The sequence below is a fragment of the Dermacentor albipictus genome, chromosome 7 (genome assembly GCF_038994185.2).
Source record: "Dermacentor albipictus isolate Rhodes 1998 colony chromosome 7, USDA_Dalb.pri_finalv2, whole genome shotgun sequence".
Classification (NCBI taxonomy): domain Eukaryota; kingdom Metazoa; phylum Arthropoda; class Arachnida; order Ixodida; family Ixodidae; genus Dermacentor; species Dermacentor albipictus.
Genome location: NC_091827.1, coordinates 33,697,702 through 33,724,317, shown reverse-complemented (window position 1 = coordinate 33,724,317; position 26,616 = coordinate 33,697,702). Strand labels below are relative to the sequence as shown.

The following is a 26,616-nucleotide window of genomic DNA, read 5'->3' as shown; positions in this document are numbered from 1 at the left end:
ACGGTTGAAAACTTCGACTCTCCATCTCTCTGTGACCCTTATGTCTCGCCAGCTGTAGAGAAAAATAAGGTAAACGCTTGTTCGTCGTGCCCGTATTCCGAACAGGAGTGTGTATCTCGCTTCAAGTCCCGATCATCTGCGTTTGTGTCTTTGTTGGCACACTCTCGTGTCGCAGGGTTCACGTGGTTCAGGGCGCGCGCCTTGAAACGCGGCTCCACCTAGACACTGGAAAGCAGAAGGGAACATTATATAGGAACAGACGACACTGCATGGTTCAGGGCGCGCTTCTTGAAACGCGACTGCATCTAGGCACTGGAAAGCAGAAGGCAAAAGAAGGAACAGACGACACTGGCGTGCCTCGCGCGTCGTCTGTCCTTCGTGCCCCCGGCCGTCTGCTTTGCGTTGCCTGTAGCGATGGTTTTAGCGCAATAGATGGTGTCCCAATGCATGCCCGAGCAATGGCGCCCTCTTTATGACAAATGTAAATCTCGAAGGCTATGATTTTGCTGGTTGCGAGCGGCGGAAGCGATTGCAGGAGCCGGAAACACGGCACAGACGTCGCGGGTTGTGGACGCCACCTATATACAGGATATCTACAAAGATTCCACAGCCACCTTGGTTCTCCACAAGATAAGTAGAAATTTTCCTATCAAGAAATGGAACAGGCAAGCAGACAATCCCTCCAATGCTATTCGCTGCATGCTTGGAAGAAGTATTCAAGCTGTTAGACTCCATGGGAAGGCATAGAAGTGAGTATCAGCGGCGGATGTTTCAGCAATTTTAGGTTTGCAGATAACATAGTCATGTTGAGCAACACCATGGAGATGAATTGCAACAAATGATTGATGACCTTAACCGAGAAAATGTAAGAGTGGGGTTGAAGATTAATACGCAGAAGAGAGAGGTAATGTTCAATAGCCTGGCAAGGGAACAAGAATTCAACATCGCCAGTCACCCTGTAAAGTCTGTGAAGGAGTACGTTTATCTAGGTTGATTACGCACAGGAGACTCGGACCATGAGAAGGAAATTTACAGAAGAATAATTATGGGTTGGAGTCCATACGGCAGGCACTACAAAATACTGAGTGGGAGCTTACCACTCTGGTTGAAAAGAAAACTGTAGAATTATTGCATTCTACCGGCGCTAACATGTGGGGCATAAACTCAGAGGATAACAATGAAACTCGATAACAAGGACTTCGCAAAGAGCTGTGGAACGAGAAATGTTAGGCTAACGTTAAGAGACATGAAGAGAACGGTGGGGATCGGAGAGTAAACACTGTAAAATTATTTACACCCTAAAAAGTGAAAAAGGGTGTAAATGTGTCTATAACTCACAACCTTAGGGTGTCTGTTATATAGATAACACTCTAAGGGTGTGTGTTATAGACACATTTACACCCTTTTCACTTTTTAGGGCGTAAATGATTTTACCGTGTAGCCGATATTCTAGTTGACATTAAGAGAAAGAAATTGAGCTGGCCAGGCCATTTAATGCGTAGGGTGGAAACCGGCGGACCATTAGATTTACAGAATGGGTACCAAGGGAAGGGAAGCGCAGTCGATGGCGCCAGGAAACGATCGGTGAGGTGATGAAACTAGGAAATCTGCAGACGCAAGGCCGGAATCAGCTATCGCAAGGCATGGGTAATTGGAGATCAGAGGGAGGGGCCTTAAGCTCATCCTGCAGGGGACATAAAGATAGGCTGATGATGATGATGATGGCGATGATGGTGATAATGATACACAGGCGAGAACACGAGTGACAGACGACGCGAGCACACTACTTTGAACAGACGACACCAGCGGTTGCGCCGTACTTGTCCTCTACTTTTCTTGCCGTCTGCTTGTAGCATGCAGCCACGGCCCTAGCGCAAAACAAGACGTCTGTTCATAACAAGGCGTCTGTTCATCTTGTTTCCGTCTGCCTGGCGCTGCCTGTACTACTCTCGATCACAGTGCTTGTCACGATCCGCTCTATACGTCACTCCGTTGTTTCCGAGTCCTCCTATACTTATCGCGTCCGTTCCTCGCTTCTTGCTCTTCGTTCTCCGGGGCACTTCAGACGTTTCTTTTTTCTTTCGTGCAACGGCGTCCCTCATTAGGACGTGATTAACTAACGACTTAAGAGCTCCGGGCGAGGTCCTCGCCCTCCCCGTTGCTGTAGCAGGCGTGCCGTTACTCGTATGAACTTGCCTTCTGCCCGCCTCCGTTCCCTCTCCCCCTCCCCCCTTTCTTTTGTTTGAATATTAGACTCTCTTAGCGTATCTCCCCTTCCTCGAGCACATATTTCTCGTACTTTCTACTCTCGCTCTTAGACGTTTTGCTTTTGTTCCAAAGCAAGCTGCGTAGATTACGCTTGCTCTGATTACTGCCGTTTTTGTGTTCTTTGCTCGTTACTCTCTTTCCCCTCTCCTTTATTCTATGTAATGATTTAATTTTGTTTTAATTTTCGTTTGTCTATCTGTAGCGACCGGAACTCTGGCACTCGTTGACATACGCCATTTCTCTTTCTTTCCTGTCTGATTTTTTTTTGTTAAGCTTAAAGATATTGCCCTTCTAAAAGTGCACGCACGACCACCCTGTCCGAGGTCTGGAGCCGTCGAACCAACCCCCCCCCCCCCCAGCCCTCCTCGCCCTTCTCTTCCGGGGTTAATTATAAACTCGTTTCGTTCTCTCTATTAATTTCTTCTCCATTGTCTCTCAATATATGGACGGCGCGGGTGTATGCGTGTTATTCGCCGTGGCGAGGTTCTCTAATATGTACATAGTATATAACGAGAGGCCAGAGCTTCCGCGAGCCTGAAATTCCGAGGTACGCACTTTATAAACGCGACTACGTTTTAACGAAGTCTTTCGAGCTCTCACGATTGTACGTGCTGTATTATTCTTTCTTTCTTTAACCTTTCTTTTTTTCGATGACCGGCCGCTAATAACGTCTAGCACCGCCTCCTGTGCCCTGACTGCGTTGTTCGCCGCTACTGCTGCTGCTGCTCTGAAGCGAACTTCCCTGCGGCTGCGACTTAATTGCTCGCTCTCGCAACATGCTGTTTCGAAACACGTTTGCGGGAGAAATCCCCGCTTGATGAAGCTGTGCGCAGCCTGTCGTGTCTCATCGGGCTACGTGTACGATAGCGCACGCGGTTGGCGTTTTTTTGCTCTTCTACGCATTAGAGAGTTTTAGCGCGTCTGCATAACGTATTAGCCGTCACGGAATACCGGGTTACCGTGTATGTTTACGTGAGCGGTCGCGTGGCACGACACCATCTTGTGGCGAAGATATTAAAGAGGTAGGACAAGAAGCTGTTATTGCATAACAAAGTACCGACTAGGGCGAGTTGGAATTACGAATCCATGGCAGTCTTTTCAGCTCAGAATTACGCAGCAACATGGTAAGAAAAGCATAGACATAGAGCTACAGTGACTATTACTGTAACTGTACTATCATATGTTACTCGGCTACTGGCGATTAAAACGTTGGCGGCGACGTAAACGTCAACATGCAGCTTTTTCTGTTATTCTTTGATGAGAACGCCTGCGTATTATACATACGCAGATATTATATATATATATATATATATATATATATATATATATATATATATATATATATATATATATATATATATATATATATATATATATATATATATATATATATATATATTCGAGTCGTTCACTGATGTTGGTGCATTTGATAATACCAGTGTACATTACTTATCGATGCAGACTTCATGCGCTTTGACCTGTTTGGATTAAGATGATCTGTTGATGATCAATTTCTTCTGTTGACATGTTGTTAGACAAACCTGCTTTTGTGTTGTATATAGTCCCTCCTGCTTGGGCTAGAATTACGGCTCATGGTATTTATAAATAAATAAATGGAAATAAATAACTAACAGTAAATAGATTTGGCCAGTCCGACATTCCGGTATGCGCAATGGCGTTTGCGTTTACGGGTTTACCCGACGCTCGTAGCGACATCTTGTGACGCTTCGTCTCACTACAACGCTTGACAGACGTGTTATACACTCTAAAAAAAGTTTACACCTTTTGGAGTGTATACTTGCCACACAACAATAATCCTCATCTGCCTTGCCCGCATTTCCTTTCTCGAAAACGCTGCGTTCGTTATTTTCATGTCAAGAATGCTTTGTCATGCTCATAACGCGCATGCCGTTCGTGACTTAGAAGTACCAGGCTCGCAGCGTTAAAGAAAGGAAATGCGGGAAAACAGATGATTATTGTTGTGGGGCAAATATACACCCGAAAGGGTGCAACTGTTTTTAGGGCGTCGTAGTCACTGAGCGTTCTTAGCTAAACATAAAAATGGAAAAAAGCAACGTGTTCGCGATTACGCCGCTGCCGAAAATTTATACCACCAGCAAAGTAGAATACACTTGGTTGCTTCAGTATTATCTCTGCGTTTGTCTGGTGGAGCTCTGTGCTACCTGGTAGCACCACTGACTCGGCCGCTCACGTTTACGCCTCCGCGGTAACCCGGTCTTCCGAAAACGCCATTGCGTATACCGGACTACCGCACACACTGAAGCTCTCTAGCTTTAGCTTCTTGCTGTTTACAGGTTACCGTAGCCGTGGACGGCAGTAGCAACGCCACGACATCTTGTAACACTTTGTCTAACTACAACGCGTTTGAAAAGCTTTTGTGATACGGGGGTGCTCATGTCGCAAAAAAACTGTATTAGGATTGCACGTTAACGTTGACGTCGCTACCAACACCTTACATCCGCATTTAAGTAGCATACGGTAAGTCACTGCAATATTAGCTTCGTCTGCTCTTTGGTTAAACTCTCTGTCACAAGATGGCGTTGCCAGCGCTTTTGCTGTCGTAGTATACACCTCTCCGGTAACCCCGTATTCCGCAAACAGTAGTACGTTCACGGACAGCTAAAACTCACTGTCGTCGCCCAGAAAGGAGCTTCGTGAAAGAAAGCTCCGCCGTATAGGAACAGTGTACTTGAGGAGCGGTTGTGAGACGTGTTTCCAAAGCTGTGTCTTACCAGTACTCACCTACGGGGCAGAAACCTGGAGGCTTACGAAAAGGGTTCTGCTGAAATTGAGGACGACGCAACGAGCTATGGAAAGAAGAATGATAGGTGTAACGTTAAGGGATAAGAAAAGAGCCGATTGGGTGACGGAACAAACGCGAGTTTATGACATCTTGGTTGAAATCAAGAAAAAGAAATGGGCATGGGCAGGACATGTAATGAGGAGGGAAGATAACCGATGGTCATTAAGGGTTACGGACTGGATTCCAAGGGAAGGGAAGCGTAGCATGGGGCGACAGGAAGTTCGGTGGGCGGATGAGATTAAGAAGTTTGCAGGCACGGCATGGCCACAATTAGTACATGACCAGTTGGAGAAGTATGGGAGAGGCCTTTGCCCTGCAGTGGGCGTAACCATGATGATGATGATGATGCTGATGATGATGTGAGACGTGTCGTGCTCACCTGTCAGGGTGTCCACGTGCATGCGCAGTCCGTACCGGTCGCACAGTATGTACAGCTGCAGCACGAGCTGCGGCGCCGACTGCATGAAGCTCTCGAGCAGCGCCAGCAGGGCCGTGTCCCGGTCCTCGTGGATCATGAGCAGGTAGTAGTCCACCTGCGATACACGGCCCGATTGGGCGAGTACGTCGGTGGGGTGTGAGTATGACGCGCCTCGGCAGCCTGCAGACAGTGAAGTGCCCGTATACGGGCAGATGCACGGTGCGTGGTCGACCGCGTTCCTTGTAGAATCTGCGCGGGATGTACGGTGTATCTAATTCGACAGGGGCAGAATTGATTTGACCACACCCGTCTGTAATGCCCCTGTCCTTCAGGGTATACGAAATAGATATGCAAAAGCGCTAGCGTACCGAGCTATTGGTGCACGTTGAAGGAGGTACTGACATGTTGTTCTCGAATATTTATTTTCGTTTTGCGTTAAGTAAAGGCGCTAGACTTCTAAACCGTAGAAAAAATATTGGCGAACTTCAGGGCGCATTAAATAATTTGATGTTGTCCCGTTGTATTCGTGGTGATGAACACAGCAGCAGAAAAATGTGCATCGCGATACAAACCCTTTATTGGGCGGACCTGCGCTCACAAAAGCACGCGGCACTCAAAGCGCAATAACGATGGCGGCGAACGCAATGAGCGGTCAAAAATATGATCAGCGGGATCGAGCGCGTCGGATTTTTCACGTGACTCGTTGGACGTTCGCACGTAATCGCTGGTGACGGCGTGCCTTCCAGAAAGTACTATGCACAGTTCGTGTCGCACATGCAGGTTACACGGAGTTTGGGTGAGAACAGGCACAGCAGGTATAGAATCAACGATAGCATTCGAGGAACTTCTTGACACATGCTTGGCGTGTCCTGCGCCGAGGTATATAAGGTCTATTCGATTCAGCCAAGTTTCTCTGCACCTTCTGCACCTATTCACGGTGCACTGCACATAGACCCTCGTATTCCCCGAGGTGCAGCTGTGCACCCTGCACCCCCGTGCTCGATTGAACGGTGTGCTATGCAAGGTGCCGCCGCGGTGCAGTGCACCCTTGAACCTTGCAGCGAGTGGGTGCAGCCCAGCACCCCCTGCACCTTTTCAGTTGTGGTGCCGTGCACCTTTTTGTGAATCGAACACACCTATAATAGGCAGTTTTAGTAGGGCGTCCGTAGCAGCTCTGCGTACGCGGGAAACCCGCGGAGGCGACAGTGCGCATGCGCAGTACGCAGGGGCACGCACGGTCTCTTGTGTGCGCGTGCCTGCAGCTTTTCGAAAGCTGCGTAGCGTCCGCTGCGGGCTTTGCGGGACGTTCTCGCGCGTTCCCGCGTGTCCACGAGAAGCGCGTTTTTCTGTATGGCTCTTGCCGAAGCTGTGACTCCGGCTTGTTGTGTGACTTCGTGGCGGCTCTTACTGGCTACAGAGTTTCAGAAAATGGCATATGGCGGCGCTGAGTAGCACACTATTCCGGTTGCTGCGCGTGCAGGTCAGCAATCCCCTTCTCAGCTTTTGCGTTCGGCCGACTGTTAGGGAGTTTTAGGTTAGCGGACGCAAGCGGGCTTGCGTACGCGAGAACTAGGGGCGACGACGGTACTGCGCATGTGCACGCCCGGACGTAGGGTTCTGCGCATGCGCAGTACCGTGGCCCCTAGTTCTTGCGTATGCAAGCCCGCTTGCGTCCGCTAACCTAAACCTCTCTAATGCTGTATCATACGTGCTCGCGCGCTTCGCTACGTGCGCACAACCTCGCGCGCTGCGTACGTGGTGGGTGGCTGCGGACGCCCAACTAAAAGTGCCTATTGTTCAACATTTGTCAGCCGGGTAAAAAGCAGTCTCCGGAAAAAAAGACAAACAAGTACACATGTCAGTGCAACCATTTCTCTACAGCCAATTTCGATTTCATTTCCCTGGAGGTCAGTTTCGTGACGTCATCATGCAGAATGTGGTTGGGTGGCAGCGGGGCATCGCTAGCATTGTGCGACGTTTTGACGCTCGCAGTGTCTTGCTTCCTCGTGTAGCTACCTTCTTCGTTATGACCGTCACGGCACCGTAGAATCTAAACCCGAAGCCGACCGTAGAAAAGTTATTATATTACATTATCTAAGGCTTCCTGAGGCTTGTCAGCGTTTCTTTTAGGGTTTTAAAGAGGTCCGCCGCCTCATATAACGAAAAATCAATTTACAGTCTAAAATATTATGTCAGTACTCTTACTAATTCTACACTGTAAGATTATTTACACCTTATAGGGTGAAAAAGGGGTGTAAGTCGATGAATAACTAAAACCATTACATCCAGATAGGGTGTAAGGGTGCGAGTTATAGACAGATTTGCACCCTTATTTTCCCTTTAATGGTGTAAGTTATTACACTGGGTACGAGCGAGTGCAGTTATTCAGCTGCAGGAACGGGAGGCGCACCTGTTGGGAGCGCGGCTGTTCCAGGCGCACGGGCGTCAGGTGCCACTGCTGCTGTCGTTGGCGACTCCGCTTGTCTCGCGAGCGACTCTTGAGACCGTAGACCAGGAGGTCGATGTACCTGCGAAGCGTGTAGAGGGCGCGTTTCGTTTTATTTTTTTTTCTCTTGGGCAACAATGGCGAGTACCAACAGCGGCAGGTGTTATAGTGCGCGGCCGGGGACCATAAAGTGCGAACTCTCTCTCTCTCTCTCTCTCTCTCTGAAGTAACAACAGCGGCAGGTGTTAGAGTGCGCGGCCGGGGACCATAAAGTGCGAACTCTCACTCTCTCTCTTTCTCTCTGAAGTCTGAGCAAGAGCAGAGCACCGTTAAGATAAAGATATTGATCTACGGCTATATAGAGTAGCGGGTTGGAGTTCATACATTGTAATAAAAACGTCGCGAAAAGATGGAGACAAAGAAAGTTGGCGACGACGCAGGCGCTGTGTCGTCTGCGTTGCTTCGATTTTTTTTTTCGCCAGCCGGTCTGTATAGTTCCCAACTTTTCACGAAGCCTTTTTTTCTCTTCTTTTTTATGTAGCGCGTTGCGCTTTTTGACACTAATAGAGAAGCTCTGAAAGAAAACTTCACCGGGTCTAAAATGATTTACAGTGCTGGTTCCTTAGTCCTCCTTTCAAGCAGCTGTCGTCGAAAACTGCTCAGCACGTCTTAGGCTGTCCCTTGGCAAAAAAAAAAAAAAAAACGCTCCCAATTCCCTTCCCTCTCCAGAAAAATAAAGCCTTTTGTTTTTTTTTTCTCCCAATTGCCACCTTCTCTGCGTAGTGCACGTTCGAATATCCGCCATCAATCCTCGACCCTCGTTCAGCGCCCCCGGCATGTCGCGTATATACGGTACTGTGTATAAGCGCACTGCATCGAAAAGCCGTCACCGCTTCTCCCGAATGTACGCAGCTTGCCAAGGAACTGATTTAGCGACCATGTTGCCAAGGGAACGAGTCATTTGGCCGTCCGGGCGGACGTTTATACGGCCGTCAACTTCTTTCTTCTCCGCCGTGACGCCTTATATTACGACCCCCCCCCCCCCACCCTTCCTCCTCTTCCGGCTGCTCCTTCCTTGTATCCGGGCCTTGACTCGTCTTGGCTCGCCTCTTGGCTTATTCATAACTCACGTTTATAGTGCGCGTTGCGAAGTCCGCATATACGCGGAGGCTCGGCCCCGGTGGCTGGTCGTAACTCGGCTCTTGGCTCTAGGGCACGAACTCGTTCTCTCTCTCTCTCTCTCTCTCTCTCCTGCGCGTATTTGTGTGTCTGAGCGTGCGTGCTTCTGCGCAAGTGGTCGCCGCGCCGCCTCTGTGTTGTTGGTGGGCTTGCCCCCATTTCCTTTGGCTCGCTTATTTTTTTGCGCGTCGATGTGCCGTCGCAGTACACCAGCCGCGTCGCGTCTTACTGGGAAACAGAGAGACGACCGTTCCAGCGTTCGCCTGCTACCGGCATCCTTTGCGCGTTTCCTTTATACGCGTTTCACGCTGTGCGCGGGAGGGGAGGGTGTTTCCTTGATGTGAGCAGGGTTCGGAGAGAGAGCCCGTATAGGCTGCAACTGCTGCCGCTTGGTGGTGGTGGTAGCTATGGTGGTGGTGCGCTGATCGTTCTCTCTCTTTGCCGCGTTACACCAACCCCTCCCATGTCCCTTCCTTTTTTGCTTTCTTTGCCTTTCTCAACTTGTGCCACGCTCTTTCGCATCCTGCTTTCTGTGTTTCTTATACTCCCGGCATTCTCTCTGGTCGATGGCTGCTCAAGCTGGCGCGCGGTATCGACGATCTGCGACGATGCCGGAGTTCGCGGCGCGCCTCGATCGTCTAACCTCGCGTATATATATATATATATATATATATATATATATATATATATATATATAACAGTGCGGCATTGCGGAGCCTGGAGTCACAAGTTCACTGAGCGCCGGCTGTAGACTAGAAAATTTACCCGTTTTCTCAATTCCGAGTCTAGATTTACTGCGAGGCAGTCAGCCGCAGCCATAGCGCGTTGTGTATACAGTGCATGCGATTTCGTTTTTGTTTTTTATGTTCCAGATGTCGACGCTGTTCTCGCGATGAAACAAGCACCGACGGCTGAATCACGGAGTTTCGTACAATTTTTACGGGAACTGCCGCGTTATATATGCGTCTATACGGTAACTGCAAGCAGGGATGGTAATCGGCCAGCGTGGAAGTGATTGTCGGTGCAACGGACTTGCCTAAACTTCGTCCTTCTGGCTTTAAGCGCGTCTTCGAGACTTTGCGAACTGGTCGTTTTCAATGAGGCACCGCGTTAGAAATAGTTAAAACGTTATTAAAATTGCCCGACGGCAAGATTAGGACGCAGGACCTTTATCACATGAGCCCGATATCGAAACCATTGTGGACATGCGGATGCACTGCATTTAGCGGCGATTATGCGCGTTCGCAAAGCCTTATCGCCTTCCGCATAAAACAACAACATAGTCGAAATTTAGGTCGATGAAGGCAAGCAAAGCTCAATAAACGAAGCCACAACACAAAGATCAGCCAAGTCCACGTACTAATCATCATTCCACGGTGAAAGTGTGGTATAGACTCATCTTTTCTCTCTCTCTCCTTCACTCCCCATTCATCTCCCCACGTGTAGGTTAGCAAACTGGACTCAGCCTGGTTAACCTTCCTGCCTTTCCTTCTTCCCTGCTATCTCTCTCCTTCACTCCCCATTCATCTCCCCACGTGTAGGGTAGCAAACTGGACTCAGTCTGGTTAACCTTCCTGCCTTTCCTTCTTCCCTGCTCTCTCTCTCTCTCTCTCCACTCCCCATTCATCTCCCCACGTGTAGGGTAGCAAACTGGACTCGGTCTGGTTAACCTTCCTGCCTTTCCTTCTTCCCTGCTCTCTCTCTCCTTCACTCCCCATTCATCTCCCCACGTGTAGGGTAGCAAACTGGACTCAGTCTGGTTAACCTTCCTGCCTTTCCTTCTTCCCTGTTCTCTCTCTCTCCTTCACTCCCCATTCATCTCCCCACGTGTAGGGTAGCAAACTGGACTAACCTTCCTGCCTTTCCTTCTTCCCTGCTCTCTCTCTCCTTCACTCCCCATTCATCTCCCCACGTGTAGGGTAGCAAACTGGACTCAGTCTGGTTAACCTTCCTGCCTTTCCTTCTTCCCTGCTCTCTCTCTCTCCACTCCCCATTCATCTCCCCACGTGTAGGGTAGCAAACTGGACGCAGTCTGATTAACCTTCCTGCCATTCCTTCCCTGCTTTCTCTCTCTCCACTCCCCATACATCTCCCCACGTGTAGGGTAGCAAACTGGACTCGGTCTGGTTAACCTTCCTGCCTTTCCTTCTTCCCTGTTCTCTCTCTCTCTCCACTCCCCATTCATCTCCCCACGTGTAGGGTAGCAAACTGGACTCAGTCTGGGTAACCTTCCTGCCTTTCCTTCTTCCCTGCTCTCTCTCTCTCTCCACCCACGGTGCTTCAGAAGAACTTCAGTTTGGCCAAGTTGGTATTTACTGCAAAATATATTGACCGCAAAAAAGACGGGGACAGAGGAAGAAAACACATAAACAGCACGGGCACATAAACAGCACAGTTGAAAGTTACCGCCCGTGCTGTTTATGTGTTTTCTTCCTCTGTCCCCGTCTTTTTTGCGGTCAATATGATTTCCACCCATGGTGGCTGAACCATCGCAGCGCCAGAGTTCCCTCTAGTGATCGTTGCAGGAAACTCTATAGTATAGGCTGAAAGACACGCGCTTTGGTTAAGCGCCACACCGCTAGGTGTCTCTGCCGAGGCTGCCGTTGCTGCCGGACACGTCTCTGCCGGCACTGTGGTATAAGTCTATGGCACGCTTCCGCTACTAGGCCATAGCGTCATTATAACTGTTCTTGCCTTTCCTCTCTTGTGGTTCGCCGGTCGGCTCGAATAGTGGCCGTCACCCAGTACATTGATTTTGCCTCTGTTGTAATGAGTTTGCACGACAAATCGAGCAACCGATGCACACTAAGTGACCTGTGATGCGCATTTTTGTAGTATGTGCAATTCCATTTACCATCACCGACACTGCGTCAACGACCGAGAACGTCTCTTGGAGTGTGCCTCTTGCGTGGCAATCCGTCTTTTCGTTAAGGTAAGGACACACTCACACGCACACACAGACACACACACCATGTGCAGTATTTTCCCGTGAAAGGTTGACTAGTATGCAAGCTAAGTAGATACACGTGCACATTTTCGTGATAAACGCTATTCCACCACGACCTCCCCGACTCTTCATCCCGCGCAGGACAGAACGTCTTACGTAAGCGCCTAGCTAGCTCGCCCCACCCACTCATGTGTGTGTGTTTTGGAAAGAGCGGCCTTCGGTCACAGGAAGCACTGGCCCCGTCTGGAGATTAACCCCCCTCCCCCCTTCCTCTCCACTCGCTGTTCTGTGCGCAGCGCACCACGTATCGCGTGTCGTCATAGCGCGCACTAATGGAAACTGGCCCTCTAATGAACTCTGAGGTACACGGGTCGAGGTGCTGGCTAGGCTTCGGCCGCGTATGCGGTGTCGTGGTCGGCCTGACGCGTGTTGTGTCACCAGCCTTTCTGGCTCGCGCAATCTCCTCGAGCTGAAGGTGTTTTTTCGGAAGACGCGTGCGGCAACAACGCTGACCGTCGAGGCGGCCGCGGCGCGTGGCGTGATTGCGGGTTGCCGCGAAGGTTGGGAGCGGTGGTTCTACAACCGTGCGGCGCACGTGTGAGGTGTCCGAAGGACGAGGATAGATAGATAGATAGATAGATAGATAGATAGATAGATAGATAGATAGATAGATAGATAGATAGATAGATAGATAGATAGATATGCTGGATAGATAGATATGATGGATATGCTGGGTAGATAGATATGATGGATATGTTGGATAGATAGATATGATGGATATGTTGGATAGATAGATGGATATATATGCTAGATAGATAGATATGCTGGATAGATAGATGGATAGATAAGTAGATATATATGATACATATATATAGCTATGATGGATAAAAATAGAGGGAGAGAGGGAGCAACCGATACACAGAGAGGGAGCGATAGATAGAAGAGGGAGAAATGTAAACTGATTGAGTGGTATAGACGGATATTAAATAGATATAGATTGGCCGACGAAGACACAGACCTAGAAAGAGACGTTAGTCATAGGTAGAGCGACTGATAGACATGGAAAAGTAAGTATATGGATAAAGAGATAGAAGAATAGAAAGTGAGATAAATATAGGCAGATATGTAGAGATAGATAGATACAAATAGAGTGGTATAAGTAGGCGAGAGAGGTGGCAGACAGGTGGCGGACAGGGAGGACAAGAGGCACAGGGGAGGTCACGCAGAATAGTACCGGGTTCGCCACCATGTGCGTGCGGTGTGTAGGGGAAAGAGGGGACGTAAAATTAGAAAACGAGGCATTTTGAGAGAGCTCGCTCGTTCTAATCTATAGTGTGTGTATGTAGATGATGTGTTTATGCCCTTCAGACTCGATGACGGCTTGCGGACATTATCGCTTCTTGAAGTCGGTGCTTGTCACCGACTGTAACGTATACGTTCCGACTGAAAAAAAAAAAGAAACGGACAAGAACAACGGATCGTCAATCTCTTGTTTAAATACCACGGTTATATGCCAAATCGAACATGTACATGCGTATTTGGAGAAAGTGACCGCCCTTTTGTGCTTCCTGCGTTAAAAAAAAGAAATAACTTTCTTTCTCTCTGTCTAAACATAGTGATGAGGGTGTAACGTCGTGCGGTAGGTTGGCATGTTCATGCTGCATTGTCACTGGGTTTTCATGTCATCTCGCGGTATTCGAATCGCACTTCTTCACGCATGCCTTTCGTTCACTGTGACTAACACAACGGTATTAGGCCAAATTATTTTTTATTTTATTTATTTTGACAACCCTGCGGACATCTGTCCAAGCAGGAGGGGGCTACGTGAGCAAATACAAAAAAGAAAGCGAACATACAGATATATACAATAGATACAGTCAACAAGATACATCAAGTCGGTAATTGTAACCAGTGGGAATTTCCAGGTAGGGCATTCCGATCATTGATTGTTTTCGGGAAAACTGAGTATTTAAAAAGGTTTGTTCGTGCAAAGAGCGGTTTTAAATACTGGCTGTGTTTGTGGCGGGGTACTCGAGATGCGTCCTTAATAATATAGTCGCGCGCTTGTATTCCTAGTTTCCCGTAATAAAGCTGGCGAAGGAAAATTTCATCTGGCAGTTTTTCTTCGGTCAGTTAGTAGTTCCAAGTTTGCGGTTTCCAGCATGCTCGTTTCCAGCATACTCGTTTACTCTCGCCGCTATTGCTTGGGTGCTTGTGGCGTTACGCTGGCGAGTTGGAGGTTAGTTGTTTTTGCCCTGGCAGCAGTGGCCGTATTTCGACGGAGGCGAAGTGCAAGGGAACCGCGAAATAAATTTTTTTTCGGTTGAGGACGAATTAATGTCGATTTTAACGAAAGCTTTCAGAAAGAATACGTTTAAACTTGAGGTGGGCGAATACCAAGTTTTTTCGAATGCGAATCGACTACGGGTAGTAAGCTTCGAATATCGAATCCAATATCGAATATAGTCAAATGCAAACGCATACATTTGCAACATGAATACTTAATTCCATTTAATTGTGTACCGCGCTTGTGCTGACTAATGGAAAAAGACAGTTAACTATCAAGAAAAATAGAATCGGTTATGAACGCAAAATTAGTAATTGCAATAATAATAATAATAATTAAGAAACTACTGCAGGAACAGCCTCTGAACATATTTAGAACCTGGTTGCAAGCAAGATTTACAAGACTGAATGACTGCTCTATGAGTAGAGCTTTCCGCAAATGCCAAATAAATGGTTGCCTGAAAAGATCAGACGTTGTGGAAGAAGAAGCGGAGGAGCCGCTGTAGGACCTGTGTACCGTACATACTTGTACTAGGGCCTGTTACAAGTAAACATACTGGTCGTGACGTAAAAGTGTAGTGCGGTTCTCTATAGACGGCTTGCACTGACGTCATCCTAGCCGCCATGTTGGAGGACCAGCGTGGCGAGTAACGGCGTCCATGACGTCACGTGAAAGCCATCTATCGGTAAGACCGTATATAGACTATACGAGTACACTGTACAAGAACGTATACGTATAGGCGCGTACGCTTCGACCAAATTTCCGGAGAACTCTCGGCGCGGAAATCTCAGTGGCGACGGAAAGTCGGAGAGCTTGCAAGAAGAAAGCGAAACGAAGAAAGAAGCAGATAATGAAAAAAAAAAGGAAAAACAAGAACGTGGGGAGGGGGCGAGTTTGGGGAACGGCAGTGAAAATCAATTTTGCCCGTAACGAGCTCTTACTTTAACGGCCTTTCTCAGTCTAACCTAGGAAGATCGTCGAAGGCACATAGGAAGAACAAAAATAAGAAATAACCATCACCATCTGAAACGTCGCAGCTTATGGTCAGTTTTCTTTTTCCCATACAGAGAACTGGCTTTCCCTAATATATAGGGGGACGTAAGGAAGGAAACGTATATGGGTGGGGGGGAGGGGAAGAAAGAGAAGACGGGGATTGGTTATGGCCATCAAGGTGATCTATGGGAGGCCATATTTGGAACGGGCTGTCTCATTTTCTTTCCTTTGTGTTTTGCGTCCGGTAATCGATTTAAAGTTTTAACGCTAGGCGAGATATTTTCGACATCTCGCGTGCACTTCTGTTTCATATATATATATATATATATATATATATATATATATATATATATATATATATATATATATATATATATATATACAAACTCTCAACGCTCTTCAGGGCGATGACTGATTCCGCTCTCGCCACACATTTTTTGTTCCCCCTCGTCGAGGCACTGCTGCGATGATGGATCGTTTTCTCAGATTCATTCGCCGCGGTATACTTCGGAGAATAGCGGCGAACGCCGCGCGTACTTGTCCCATGCTCCATTCAACGAGATTGCGAATAATGAATTTTTTTTCTTTTTGAATATTTTTCTTATTACGCGCGATACGTACACAAATACCAGGCGCTGGCCCACACAGTATAGTGAGTTGTGTGTGTGTGTGCGCGTGTCAGTGCATAAATTATTACAAGACGCCACGACCACGCGTTGCTGTTTTTGAGCCTCCCACGTATAAAAAATAAAGAAATTAAAAAAAAGGAACTCGTCAGTGCCCGAACGACGGCGACGACTCTCTCCGCCTACGACGCTTTCGAAAGTTTGGGACGCGCGCACGTGACGAGTTTTTTTTTTTTCCTGCACAAAAACATTTTTTTTTATTCCTTCTGTTCTCTCGCTGTAGCATAAGCGTTATAGCACATGGCTTTCGGGTGACCTTTATATGGTGCGAGGAGCGAGCAGCTTTCTTCTCTTTAAATTTATTTTTATAAGTTTGGCGTCCTTGTCCTTGTAGCGGACAACTCGTTCGGGTACTCCGCGTAATCCAGAAAACGGTGATCGACACTCACGCGTTGCCTTTGGGACGGTCTTGCTTTTTCCTTCGGTTAAGGGCGTTTTCACGTCGTCGCTGCTCAAGCAAAGTGCGGACATGTGATTGCGAATCACGTGTGTACACGTGCCCATTTGCAGTAGCCGGTTACGTAAAATGTGTACAAATGCAGTTTGTGCCAAAATTGCCCGGAATCCGCAGGTTGCATTGAAGTATCGTGCCCGAGTGGCTTAGTTTCGCTAAAACAAAAAGAGAAATACAACAACAGCGCACTCTTGTGTTTGCGAATGACTGTGATTTGGCTTGGTTTCTTCTTTGTTTTTTTTGTTCTTTTGTACTTCATGTAAGAATTTTGCATACGCCCGGCCGGCCGTCAGCGTTCCCTAACTGCGCATTCTTAATTTGGGAAAATACCTAATTGCGAGCTGACGCCATAACAATGCCGTTTGTATACTGCCCACTGTCACATGTGCAGAGTAGCCAACCGGACGCTTAATTAATCTGGTTAACCTTTCTGCCTTTTGCCTCTTGTTTTCCTTCCCCCGTGTTCACCATAGGAAGACCTATACGGAGGCTTAGGGTCTGTGGTCCCGCAAGATGTCTGCGTAGGCAGCCTGCGCACTGTATAACATACTTCGATAAGGGCTGCGCAGAGTACCGCTTTCGTTACGTATTGCACAAGCTTTGAAGCTGCCGCAGACAACCCAAGTTGCTTTTGACGTCGGAAACTGCACCCCGCGGGCTTCTTCTTCCTGCAGCGCCATTATGGATGTGACCGCCTTCATTGTCTCGCTTGACGCTTCCCTCGCAAGCGCTTTTGTACGCAGTGTCTCGAGAGAGCGAGAGAGTGTTATGGTTAATGAAGTAATTTGCTGTGGTATACTTTGCTGCCTGTTCTTTTTTTCTTTTCTCCTGGCGCGTTGTGCGACAAAGAGGTCTTGGAAGTCTTGCTCAACACCTTTCTTTCGCCCCCGAAGAAGACTATTCACCGCTTGGCCACACACACGCACACGGTGCGGTATAAACCTGTACAACATTTCCATACTTCGTGTCATATATGCGGGTGGAGTGTGTCTCAATTCGTTCCGCCAAGCGAAGCTGTCGACAGCGACTTTGTAGCACGTTGAAAGCAAGTCGGCATATAAACAATGTGTTTTGACAAAGTACGAGCTTCCACGTTTTTCACGATGTTTGATGGGCTGCCGATGACCGGGGTTTTGGAGAAGTATGGGAGAGGCCTTTGCCCTGCAGTGGGCGTAACCAGGCTGATGATGATGATGATGATGATGATGATGATGATGATGATGATGATGATGATGATGGGCTGCCCAATTTACGATCGCTTACTCCCATGACGTAGAGGAGGAGGCGACCTTCTTTGCATATCAGCACATATTTAGGGCACAGCCTACGAGATCGGAGATCTCGGACGCCGTGTTTTGGGCGTCGAGCTTGCTACTAAAATTATTAGGGGGAAATCTGGCCCTATATAGTGTCTTGCGGTTTAACCAACGTCGGACACGTTTCTGCCCAAACTTCATCCTTCCGCTGCCTCAGAAAGGATGTCTGGCTTAGTAAATTTACCATTTTCACCAAAATATTCCACTATAATTGCAACAATTAGCAACGATTATATATACGTGTGGGCAGAGACTTACTGTCTTCGTGCGTCTGAAAAAAGAAAAAATGGACTGCTCGGAAGTCTTGAAAAATAAAGCATATTGAATGAGGCGACAAAAACGCGTAAGCCACAAGCGCAGGGAATGCGCAAATCCATGTACTACCCCATTATTCCCATGGTAGCTGAACGACCGTGGTGTCATAGTCCCCTCAAGTAATTTTTGAGGGAAGCTCTTTGTTTTCGGGCGATAAATTTTGGAGCGCCGAGGCGCAGACGGCTGTTACAATGCGGTTTTGTGGGCGGCGCTTGGACCGATGTCTTAGGTCGTCGCCGAATACAATAAGTCCTTACGAAACTCCGCGACGTGGTCCTTCTTCACGAGCCACCCTTGTTTTTCCTCCCCGTGCCAGTAACCGTGCGCGTCGTCCCGTTTGTGATCGTCGCCTTCGGACATATATACAGAGGGTGCTGTAGTACACCAAAAAAAGGCGCGACGGGCAATCTCTCCCGCTATCGCGATCCCCATGTTACGTAGGCGCCCGATTTCCCTTTTTTATCTGTGTTCCACCGTTGGGGATGTAGGGAGCGCGGCGCGGGGTCCCGCCAGACGCCTGGCGAGGGCGGCTGGGCCCGGGCGATGCTTGCGCGAGGGTTCGGGGTAACGTGTTATTAATCACGCCTCTCTTTCGTCATCAGCCCCGGGCCCTGCCCAGCAGTCGGGTGTGTTGTGTAGCAGCGGTCACGCGGGTATACCCCCGCTTCTCCCGAGTCGATGAATCTTCGGATCCCTATTGTTGCCACGGCTCGCCTTGGGTGTCCGGGACGCGGCGCGGCGAAGACGAAATGCATGGGAGAGGAGGAGTCGTGGTGCAGCGGGGAGGGGCTGATGAAGGTGCTTCGTCGACGAGAAAAAGGTGGGGGGATGGCGAGGGATGATCGGGAAAGTTCGCTCCCGTTGGGGGTGGACGTTGTGGGGATAGCGGGCGAGCCACGGAGGGAAAAGTTTTCCCCGTCGGGAGCGGAGGGCGTGGTGAGTATAGCGTTAAGGCATTTGCTTGCAGAGGAGCGGCGAAGGGGACGGGGGATGGATATAGGCGTGCATGACTTGATGTTGGGAAGCGTAGCGGGGAAGACGAGGGATGGAGCTGGCGGTGGTCCGGCGAGGGCGGACGTCCGAGAGGATGGGTTTTCGGTGTAGTGCCCGTAAAGAAAGCGGCGACGCGCTCGACATTTGGCGTAGTCAGTGCCGCGCTGATGATGTTGGCTCCCTGGGCCAAGGAAGGGAGGGGTGCGTGGTAGGGAGACGGAGGTTGGGGAGACCTTCGGAGGGTGAACTTCTACCGCATCGAAGTTTCGACTCCCCCCCCCCCCCCCTCGTTGTCGTAGAAGGCGCGAAAAGGGGACGCTCGAAGAGGAGGGTGGGCCCAGAGTTGCGCAAGTGCGAAAAGTGGGCTCCATGTGACGCGCCACGGCGCGTGGATTCAGTGTCTCACGGTTCTGTTGTTGGTCATCGCGGCTTTGGGAAAGAGTGGGCTTTATTGTGTATTAGGGATATAGCTGGAGTTAGGTATGTCTCTGTCCGGGACACGAGGATAGGAGTGGGAAGGGATATCGATATGAAGGATTAGGGATTCTCCGTCGGGTCGGATAGCGAGCCGCTCGGGGTGCCGGCCCTTTTGCGACGATGGGTGGTGCGAGAGTGTATGTACATGCGTCTGACCGCTGGTTTTTGAAGTATGACGAAGCCTGAACTGATGACACCCCCCTCTTTCTCTCGGTGGGGGGAAATCGGGGAGAGATGGGGACGCCGTGAGGAGGAGGAGGAGGGCTTTGACGAAAGGCGGGCGTTCACGCCGATTGGACGATCCAATTAGTAGCCGGACACTTGCTCGGCGAGTGATCGCCTTGCGTGGGTGGTTGGTGAAGACGTCGACATTTTAGCACGGAGAACTCCTGCCGATGATGCGGGCTGCATGTGTATAGTAACCTAAGCCGTGTTTTCGGGTGGTGGGGGGCACTGTCGGTCGCGGCGGGGATAAAAGGAGGCCGGGTGCGGGAGACTGGGGAGGCCTGCGGCTTGACACCGACGCTGTTGAAAGTGGTAGCGAATTGGGAAAGGAAGGAGGGCGAAGGGGGGGACGCACCGGCCGTTTGTGCACTGGCGCTGGCTTTGGCAGCTTGTTAACGCTCGACGTGCGGCCGGGCATCGTTGGGGAAATGGGGACAGAGTATCAGAAGCGAAGGACGGGCGTGCCGAGTTGACGGTGCTAATGCGGCGTGGATTGGGGATGGAAGGGGTGATTAGGGAGCTTCGGGAGTGACCGTTGGTACGGGCGTGCTCTCTGCTGCAGCAACACACGGGTCACTAGACCTCGTGGACTCTCGACGTTTCCCTAGCGCGAACCCAGAGCAGATAACGTCTCTGTTCGTTCGGATGGGCACCGTTAACTCATGTAACTGTCGCTCCCCCGTCATGAAAAAGCTGGGGCTCTTCGGCCTGCTTAAAACTTAGAACAGGCTGATGAGGATGATGAGGATGACGATTTCGCACAAGGCCTACGTGCCTTCTTATTAAGAGAGTATGCACAGACCTATACTGGGTAAGAGATATATTAACCTCCTTCCTTATATAAGTTCCACCTTGTGTAGCATATTTTGCAAAACTCTTCCACATTGTGGAACGACATTAAGGAGGGAAAGAGATAAGTAGAAGGCAGGGAGGTTAACCAGAATAACGTCCGGTTGGCTACCCTACACCGGGGAATGGGAAAAGTGGGAAACAAAGATAACAGGGAGAGAGAGGAGGGAAGGAAAGAAGGAAATTGCGGAACGACATTAAGAGTGCATGCTTATATAAACGGGCTTGTGGCGCCCGTCCATCGCGACAGTCTCTGGCGAATTCGGCGTTCGCATTTTGTCGCCACTGGACGTGGCGACGGCTTTACCCGAGGCTCGGTTTCGCGTGGTCATGCAGTAGGGCTTTTCGCCGCGGCGCAGTGCAAGAGCCGTGACCACGGTTTCCAGAGGAGCATTATGAGATTTTCCACCTGGCGCCTATGTACGGAGATAGACGGGGAACCGAAGAGTGGCGTGATCGCAAATCTCATTGGCGTTTGGGGGGCTTATCGCTTAAACCGCGTCCATCCGTTAGGGCGTCCGCACCGCTAAGCTTCCGTAGATCAACTTTTCCCGAGCGCTGTTTATAGCCTTGGAAAGCCGCGACGAGCGCTAACCATCGGGTTAGGACTACGTCTTGATGCTTTTCTTCCGCAGTCGCCGCGGCTGTGTCCTTGGATGGCGTCCATTGCGTCAGTGGCATGTAGAAGTAGCGAGGGGCTCGATTTGTCGTCGTGGCTGAGGCCTTTAATCCGGGAACGGGTGCCGTCGACGTGACGAAATGTCGTGTGATCTGCGCTCGGCTGTGGAAGGTGCAGACGAGACGGGGCAAGCGTGAGGGATTTATATTTCGGCGATTTCAGCCCACTGCAAGTGTGTGTGTGTGTGTGTGTGTGTGTGTGTGTGTGTGTGTGTGTGTGTGTGTGTGTGTGTCATTTGAGTCTTTTGCGGCGTGTTTCTCGAAGAAACGGGCCTATAGTTTTACGGGGTTTAGGTGTATAGTTGTCGCGGACGGACTCCTAAGCCCACACTCTTGTCTTCTTTACAAAACTATAGCGGTGCTGTCGAAGTATGGCGCTGAGAAACTACCTTATGTTGCGCACTACTTCAGGCGAGACTGTACAGGCTGCTGAAAGAAACGAAAAAGTAGTTCCTCGTTTCGACGGTGCTTTTGCTCCGGCAAACATCAACCTAGTAAACGACTTCCGAATTACGCTGAGCGGGTGAATCTGCAACGTATTTTTTTTTCTTAGCTATATACGCAAACGGTATCGAGGGATACAATTATGGAAGACGCGCACGAAAAAAAAAACACAACGGGCTGGACGAGCGCACGCTGCCCGAGTTTCGCTCTTTCGCGCTCGCCGCGTCTCTTTTGTCGCGTCGGTTGTCTTTGTTACCAAAATCAAACACCAACACGCTGGCCCAGCGACAAGGTTCTTTTTTTTTTTCTAAATACGGAACTCTTTGACCTTCGCCGCCCGCGTTGCAGCGTCGTCTGTTCTCCGTATGTTTTTTTTTTCGACAGCAGACGACGACGTTGCTGCAGCAGCGTCGTCAGTCACACGTCTCCCCCCCCTCTCTCTTCGCTGCTCTTATTGGTTGATGCGGTACTCAGCTCCTGCAGTTGTACACGTATTTAGACACCCTCCCCCCCTCTCTCTTCGCTGTTCTTATTGGTTGATTCAGTACTCGGCTCCTGCAGTCGTGCACGTATTTAGCAGAGACGTTGCGAAGTCGTCGGAGTACCGACGACTAGAAGACGTAGATTGGACGACGAGAAGCTAAATAAAAAAGACGGCAATCGCCCTATGCTTGAACCTGCTGTAGTGTTGCCTCGGCGAAGACGTCGTCGTCTGCTTCTTGCGGGGATAACGAAGGCATTCCAGCGATTCACCGCACGGTTAAAAAGAGAAGGTCACTCTTCTTTTTCTTTCTTTTTTTTTTATCAGCTACTTCTTCCCGGCGTCTCGTCTTTATACGGGTCTGCGCGTGTGTCGTTCTTGTAACGCGCATGCTCGACTGAAGTCTGTGCTTTCCTTCTTCCCAAAGTTATCCGCGATCGTGTGGGCGATGTCTTTCCGTTTTATTTTATTTTGCCGCTCCTTGGAAGCATTTGGCGCGCAATCATGATTAGAAATGTAGGGGGGGCTGCCTTTGAGTAATTAGGGAAACTCCGCGGAAGCAGGCGGGCGTGCGTTTCCCCCTCCGCCCTCCCATCCTCCCCCTTTCCCAAGTCTGATTTCCAAGTGGTGCATTCCGGCAGAGAATTCGAGGCATGTGCGATGAGAATTGTTTGAGAGAAAAAGACAAACGAGAAAACGAGGGATGTTTGAGCTGAAACAAGGAGAATGAGTTTTTGGAACGCCGCAAATTCTTCGCCTTTAGCGTGCGCTTCCGTTCGTTCCCGTGATGGGATTGTTGCGATTAAGGCAATCGGGAAGGCAGGTGCGTTTTCTGGATAAGTGCCCCCTCCCCCCCCATTCCTTTCCCCCGCTCGGCCGCCTAGGTTAGGTTCGAGAGAAACAAACAAAGCCACATGTAGATGGGCGTTTGAAAGTGAAGGGAACGAGATATTCGTTCTTTAACAGCTATAGCATGCTTCGAAACGGATTCGCGGTTGCCGATAAACAAACGAGGCTACATCATTAGCGGAGTTTTCTCCCCACTTCTCCCTGTTCTTTTTCTCTTGCTGAAACACTCTCTTCTGTTATTGCTGTTCGCGGATTAAGGGAAGATATGCACAGAGAGAGACAGAGAGAGCTGTATACGGCGTGTTCGAAGCGCTTCACTCGTGGTTCGTAATGAGCAACGCGAGAAAAACCGTGCCAATGAAGCTGCCGTCGGTGTTATCGCGTTTTTCTTCTTTTGAGTGCGATAAGGTCATTAGCAAAGTGATGTTAGGGGTGGGGATTGCGCATTATATATATATAATATATATATATTGTAGCGAGATATAAGCTATTCTTTGTCATCTGTACATGATCATCATCATGTGGGGCTCATATGGGGTTCTTCTTCATCATCGCTTGTGGGGCTGGCTCTCGAGTGTGCTCCTTGCTGTGGGCGTGGTCGGTTCGCCTAACCTTTTGACGCGGAATAAAAGCCGTGATTACTGCTGCGTCACAAGTGGTGGAGTGTGCTCTTCGGTCCCCCGTCCTCTGATTCCCCGCTCAACCTCCTGGAGCTTCGATCGGGTCGCCGATTGTGCCAGCTGTCCGCCAACATGTCGCAGGACGAGCCCACAGGCACTTCTACTTCCACCATCTCGGCCTCGACTACCCCAGCCGCTCCGTATTGGGTTGTCAGTGGGCACCAGCGTGATCCCCATCTGTTTGCTGGACTTCGCGGTGAAGACGTCGAGGATTGGCTGGACGACTATGACCGAGTGAGTTCGGCTAACCGTTGGGACGATGCGTCCAAGCTGCGTCACGTCGCCTTTTATCTGACAGGCGTAGCGAAGACTTGGTTTTTCAACCATGAGGTTGATTTCACGAACTGGGGTGCTTTCACACAGCAGCTCCGCCAAATCTTCGGCACACCGGCTGTTCGTTCTGCCCTCGCAAAAAAGACGCTCGACACTCGCAAGCAACAACCCGGTGAATCTTATACGTCGTACATCGAGGATGTGCTTGCTCTTTGTCGACGCGTGCACACGGCCATGACCGAATCAGACAGGGTTCGCCACATCCTCAAAGGCATCGGCGCTATTGCTTTCAATGCTTTAGCCATCCAGAACCCCACTACCATCGCTGATATCGTCGCTACTTGCCAGCGCCTTGACGAACTGGAATCAGTACGGTTGCCGCCGGACACCACTGCAAACACTAGCGCCAACGACCCTACGTTACGAGCAATGATACGCGCAATAATTCGAGAAGAGCTCCAGTATCTTGGCTTAGCAGCAGGACCTATGCCTTCTCATGCCTCCGATACCAATCTGCGAGATGTCATCAAGGAGGAATTGGCATCCATGGCTGGTGCAGCGTACACGGACCCTCTAACACCTAGGGCCCCATCGACGTACGCACAAGTAGCCGCAGCTACTCCAGTTATCGTCCCACCGATGCCTCCAAAACCAACACCGGCTCACATCGCTTCCATGACTACCAGCGCACCTACCCAAACCAGCTATCCGCAGTGGCGTCCTCCTCGTCCCATCTGCTACTACTGCGGCTATCGCGGCCACATAGCGCGTTTTTGCCGCAAGCGCCAGCAAGACGAGCGTCGCGGCTATGACGTGTACGAACGGGATGACTTTTCGCCCGGAGCTACTTTCCAACGTCTAGGGAGCTTCCATGACCAACGCCGTCCTTATGGTCCACCGCGCGGACGCTCTCCATCGCCTACTGTAGCATCCGGGACGGCTTACCGTCCTGCGAGACGCCGCTCGCCGTCACCCCTTCGCCGCTCTACGTCCCCACTGAGACCTGCTTCTCAATTCGCCGAGCGTCGTCCGGAAAACTAAATTATGCAGCTTTTGGAGGAAAAGCTGCATCGCACGACAGGACTGAAATTCCTCCATCGCGTCCGTACAATGTGATATTGGTTGTAGTAGAAGGTGTCCAAGTAGAAGCTTTAATAGACACTGGTGCTAGTGTTTCAGTCATTCACCGTGATTTGTGTTCGCGACTTCGGAAAGTTACGACCCCCTATGAAGGACCTACGCTACTCGCTGCTCAAGGGGCCTCCATTCGACCTATCGCCATGTGCACAGCTCGTATTTCCATCGATGGACTTCTACATCACGTACAATTTGCAGTGCTAAGTTCGTGTGCCCAGCAGCTCATATTGGGATGGGATTTTCTTTCTATGGCCTCCGCCTCCATCTGCTGTGGACAACGCGTTCTCCATATGACCGACACGACCTATTCACTTCATGCAGATGACACACCCCTTCACTTCCTTGCTGCAGAAGATACCGCGTTACCTCCTCGCCATCAAAGCATCGTTACTATCACGTCTGATGTGATTGACTGCGGCGACGTGCTCGTCTTACCATCTGCACGCTGTCTTGCAAGAGGGATAGCCTTTGCATCAGGGCTCGTTAGGTTTGATGATGGCTCTGCACTTCTCTACGCTACAAACCCGACATCCGAAAAGATTCTCATCCCTAAAGGCACTACATTGGCTTGCGCCACTGCATCAGAGTCTATATCTGTTATTTCCTTTAAACCAGCTTCCTCTGAAGGTCCTTGTACCGGACGGGCCGCATCTCCTTCAGCTCTTGCAGCTGCCATCAGTTCCGACCTGACACCTTCGCAGTCACAACAATTGCTTGCTTTGCTCCAAAAACATGAAGCTTCCTTTGACGCGCATTCATCTTCGTTGGGAAAGACTTCGATTACGACGCATCGGATAGAGACAGATGGTACATCCATCGTGCGCCGTAGACCATATCGCGTATCGCTAGCCGAGAGGAAAGTCATTGACGAGAACGTCACCGCCATGCTCCAACGCAACATAATACGCCCCTCTGCTAGCCCTTGGTCTTCCCCCGTTGTTTTGGTTCGCAAAAAAGACGGCTCTGTTCGATTTTGTGTCGACTACCGAGCACTTAACAAGATCACACGCAAGGATGTATACCCTATGCCGCGAATAGACGATGCCTTGGATTCCCTGCAGGGTGCCGAGTACTTCTCCAGCATCGATCTGCGTTCCGGCTACTGGCAGATACCTATGCATGAGGACGATAAGGAGAAAACAGCGTTTTCAACACCAGATGGGCTCTACGAGTTTAATGTCATGCCGTTCGGCCTTTGCAATGCGCCCGCAACGTTCGAGCGCATGATTGACACCGTTCTTCGTGGCCTAAAGTGGAAGACTTGCCTGTGCTATCTCGACGATATTGTTGTTTTCTCGTCAACCTTCTCTCAGCACCTGCAACGTCTGGATGAAGTTCTCACGTGCCTTGCCAACGCTGGACTTCAGCTAAACACCAAGAAATGCCATTTTGCGAGC

At 49.8% G+C, this 26,616-nt stretch overlaps 2 protein-coding genes across 7 annotated transcripts in view; one reads left to right on the top strand and one right to left on the bottom strand.

Moving 5' to 3' along the window:
* The window catches only part of LOC139047784 (ninein-like protein), a 529,102-nt gene that overhangs the window by 123,198 nt on the left and 379,288 nt on the right, over nt 1–26,616 (top strand). The window lies entirely within an intron of this gene.
* Nucleotides 1–26,616, bottom strand: part of LOC139047397 (XK-related protein 6-like) — a 71,539-nt gene that overhangs the window by 4,300 nt on the left and 40,623 nt on the right. Inside the window, exons 3-4 of the mRNA XM_070521224.1 lie at nt 7,921–8,038; nt 5,472–5,625 (exon numbers count right to left, since the gene is read on the bottom strand). Of these exons, the coding sequence (XP_070377325.1) occupies nt 5,472–5,625; nt 7,921–8,038 (272 nt within the window). The remainder of the gene's footprint in view (nt 1–5,471; nt 5,626–7,920; nt 8,039–26,616) is intronic.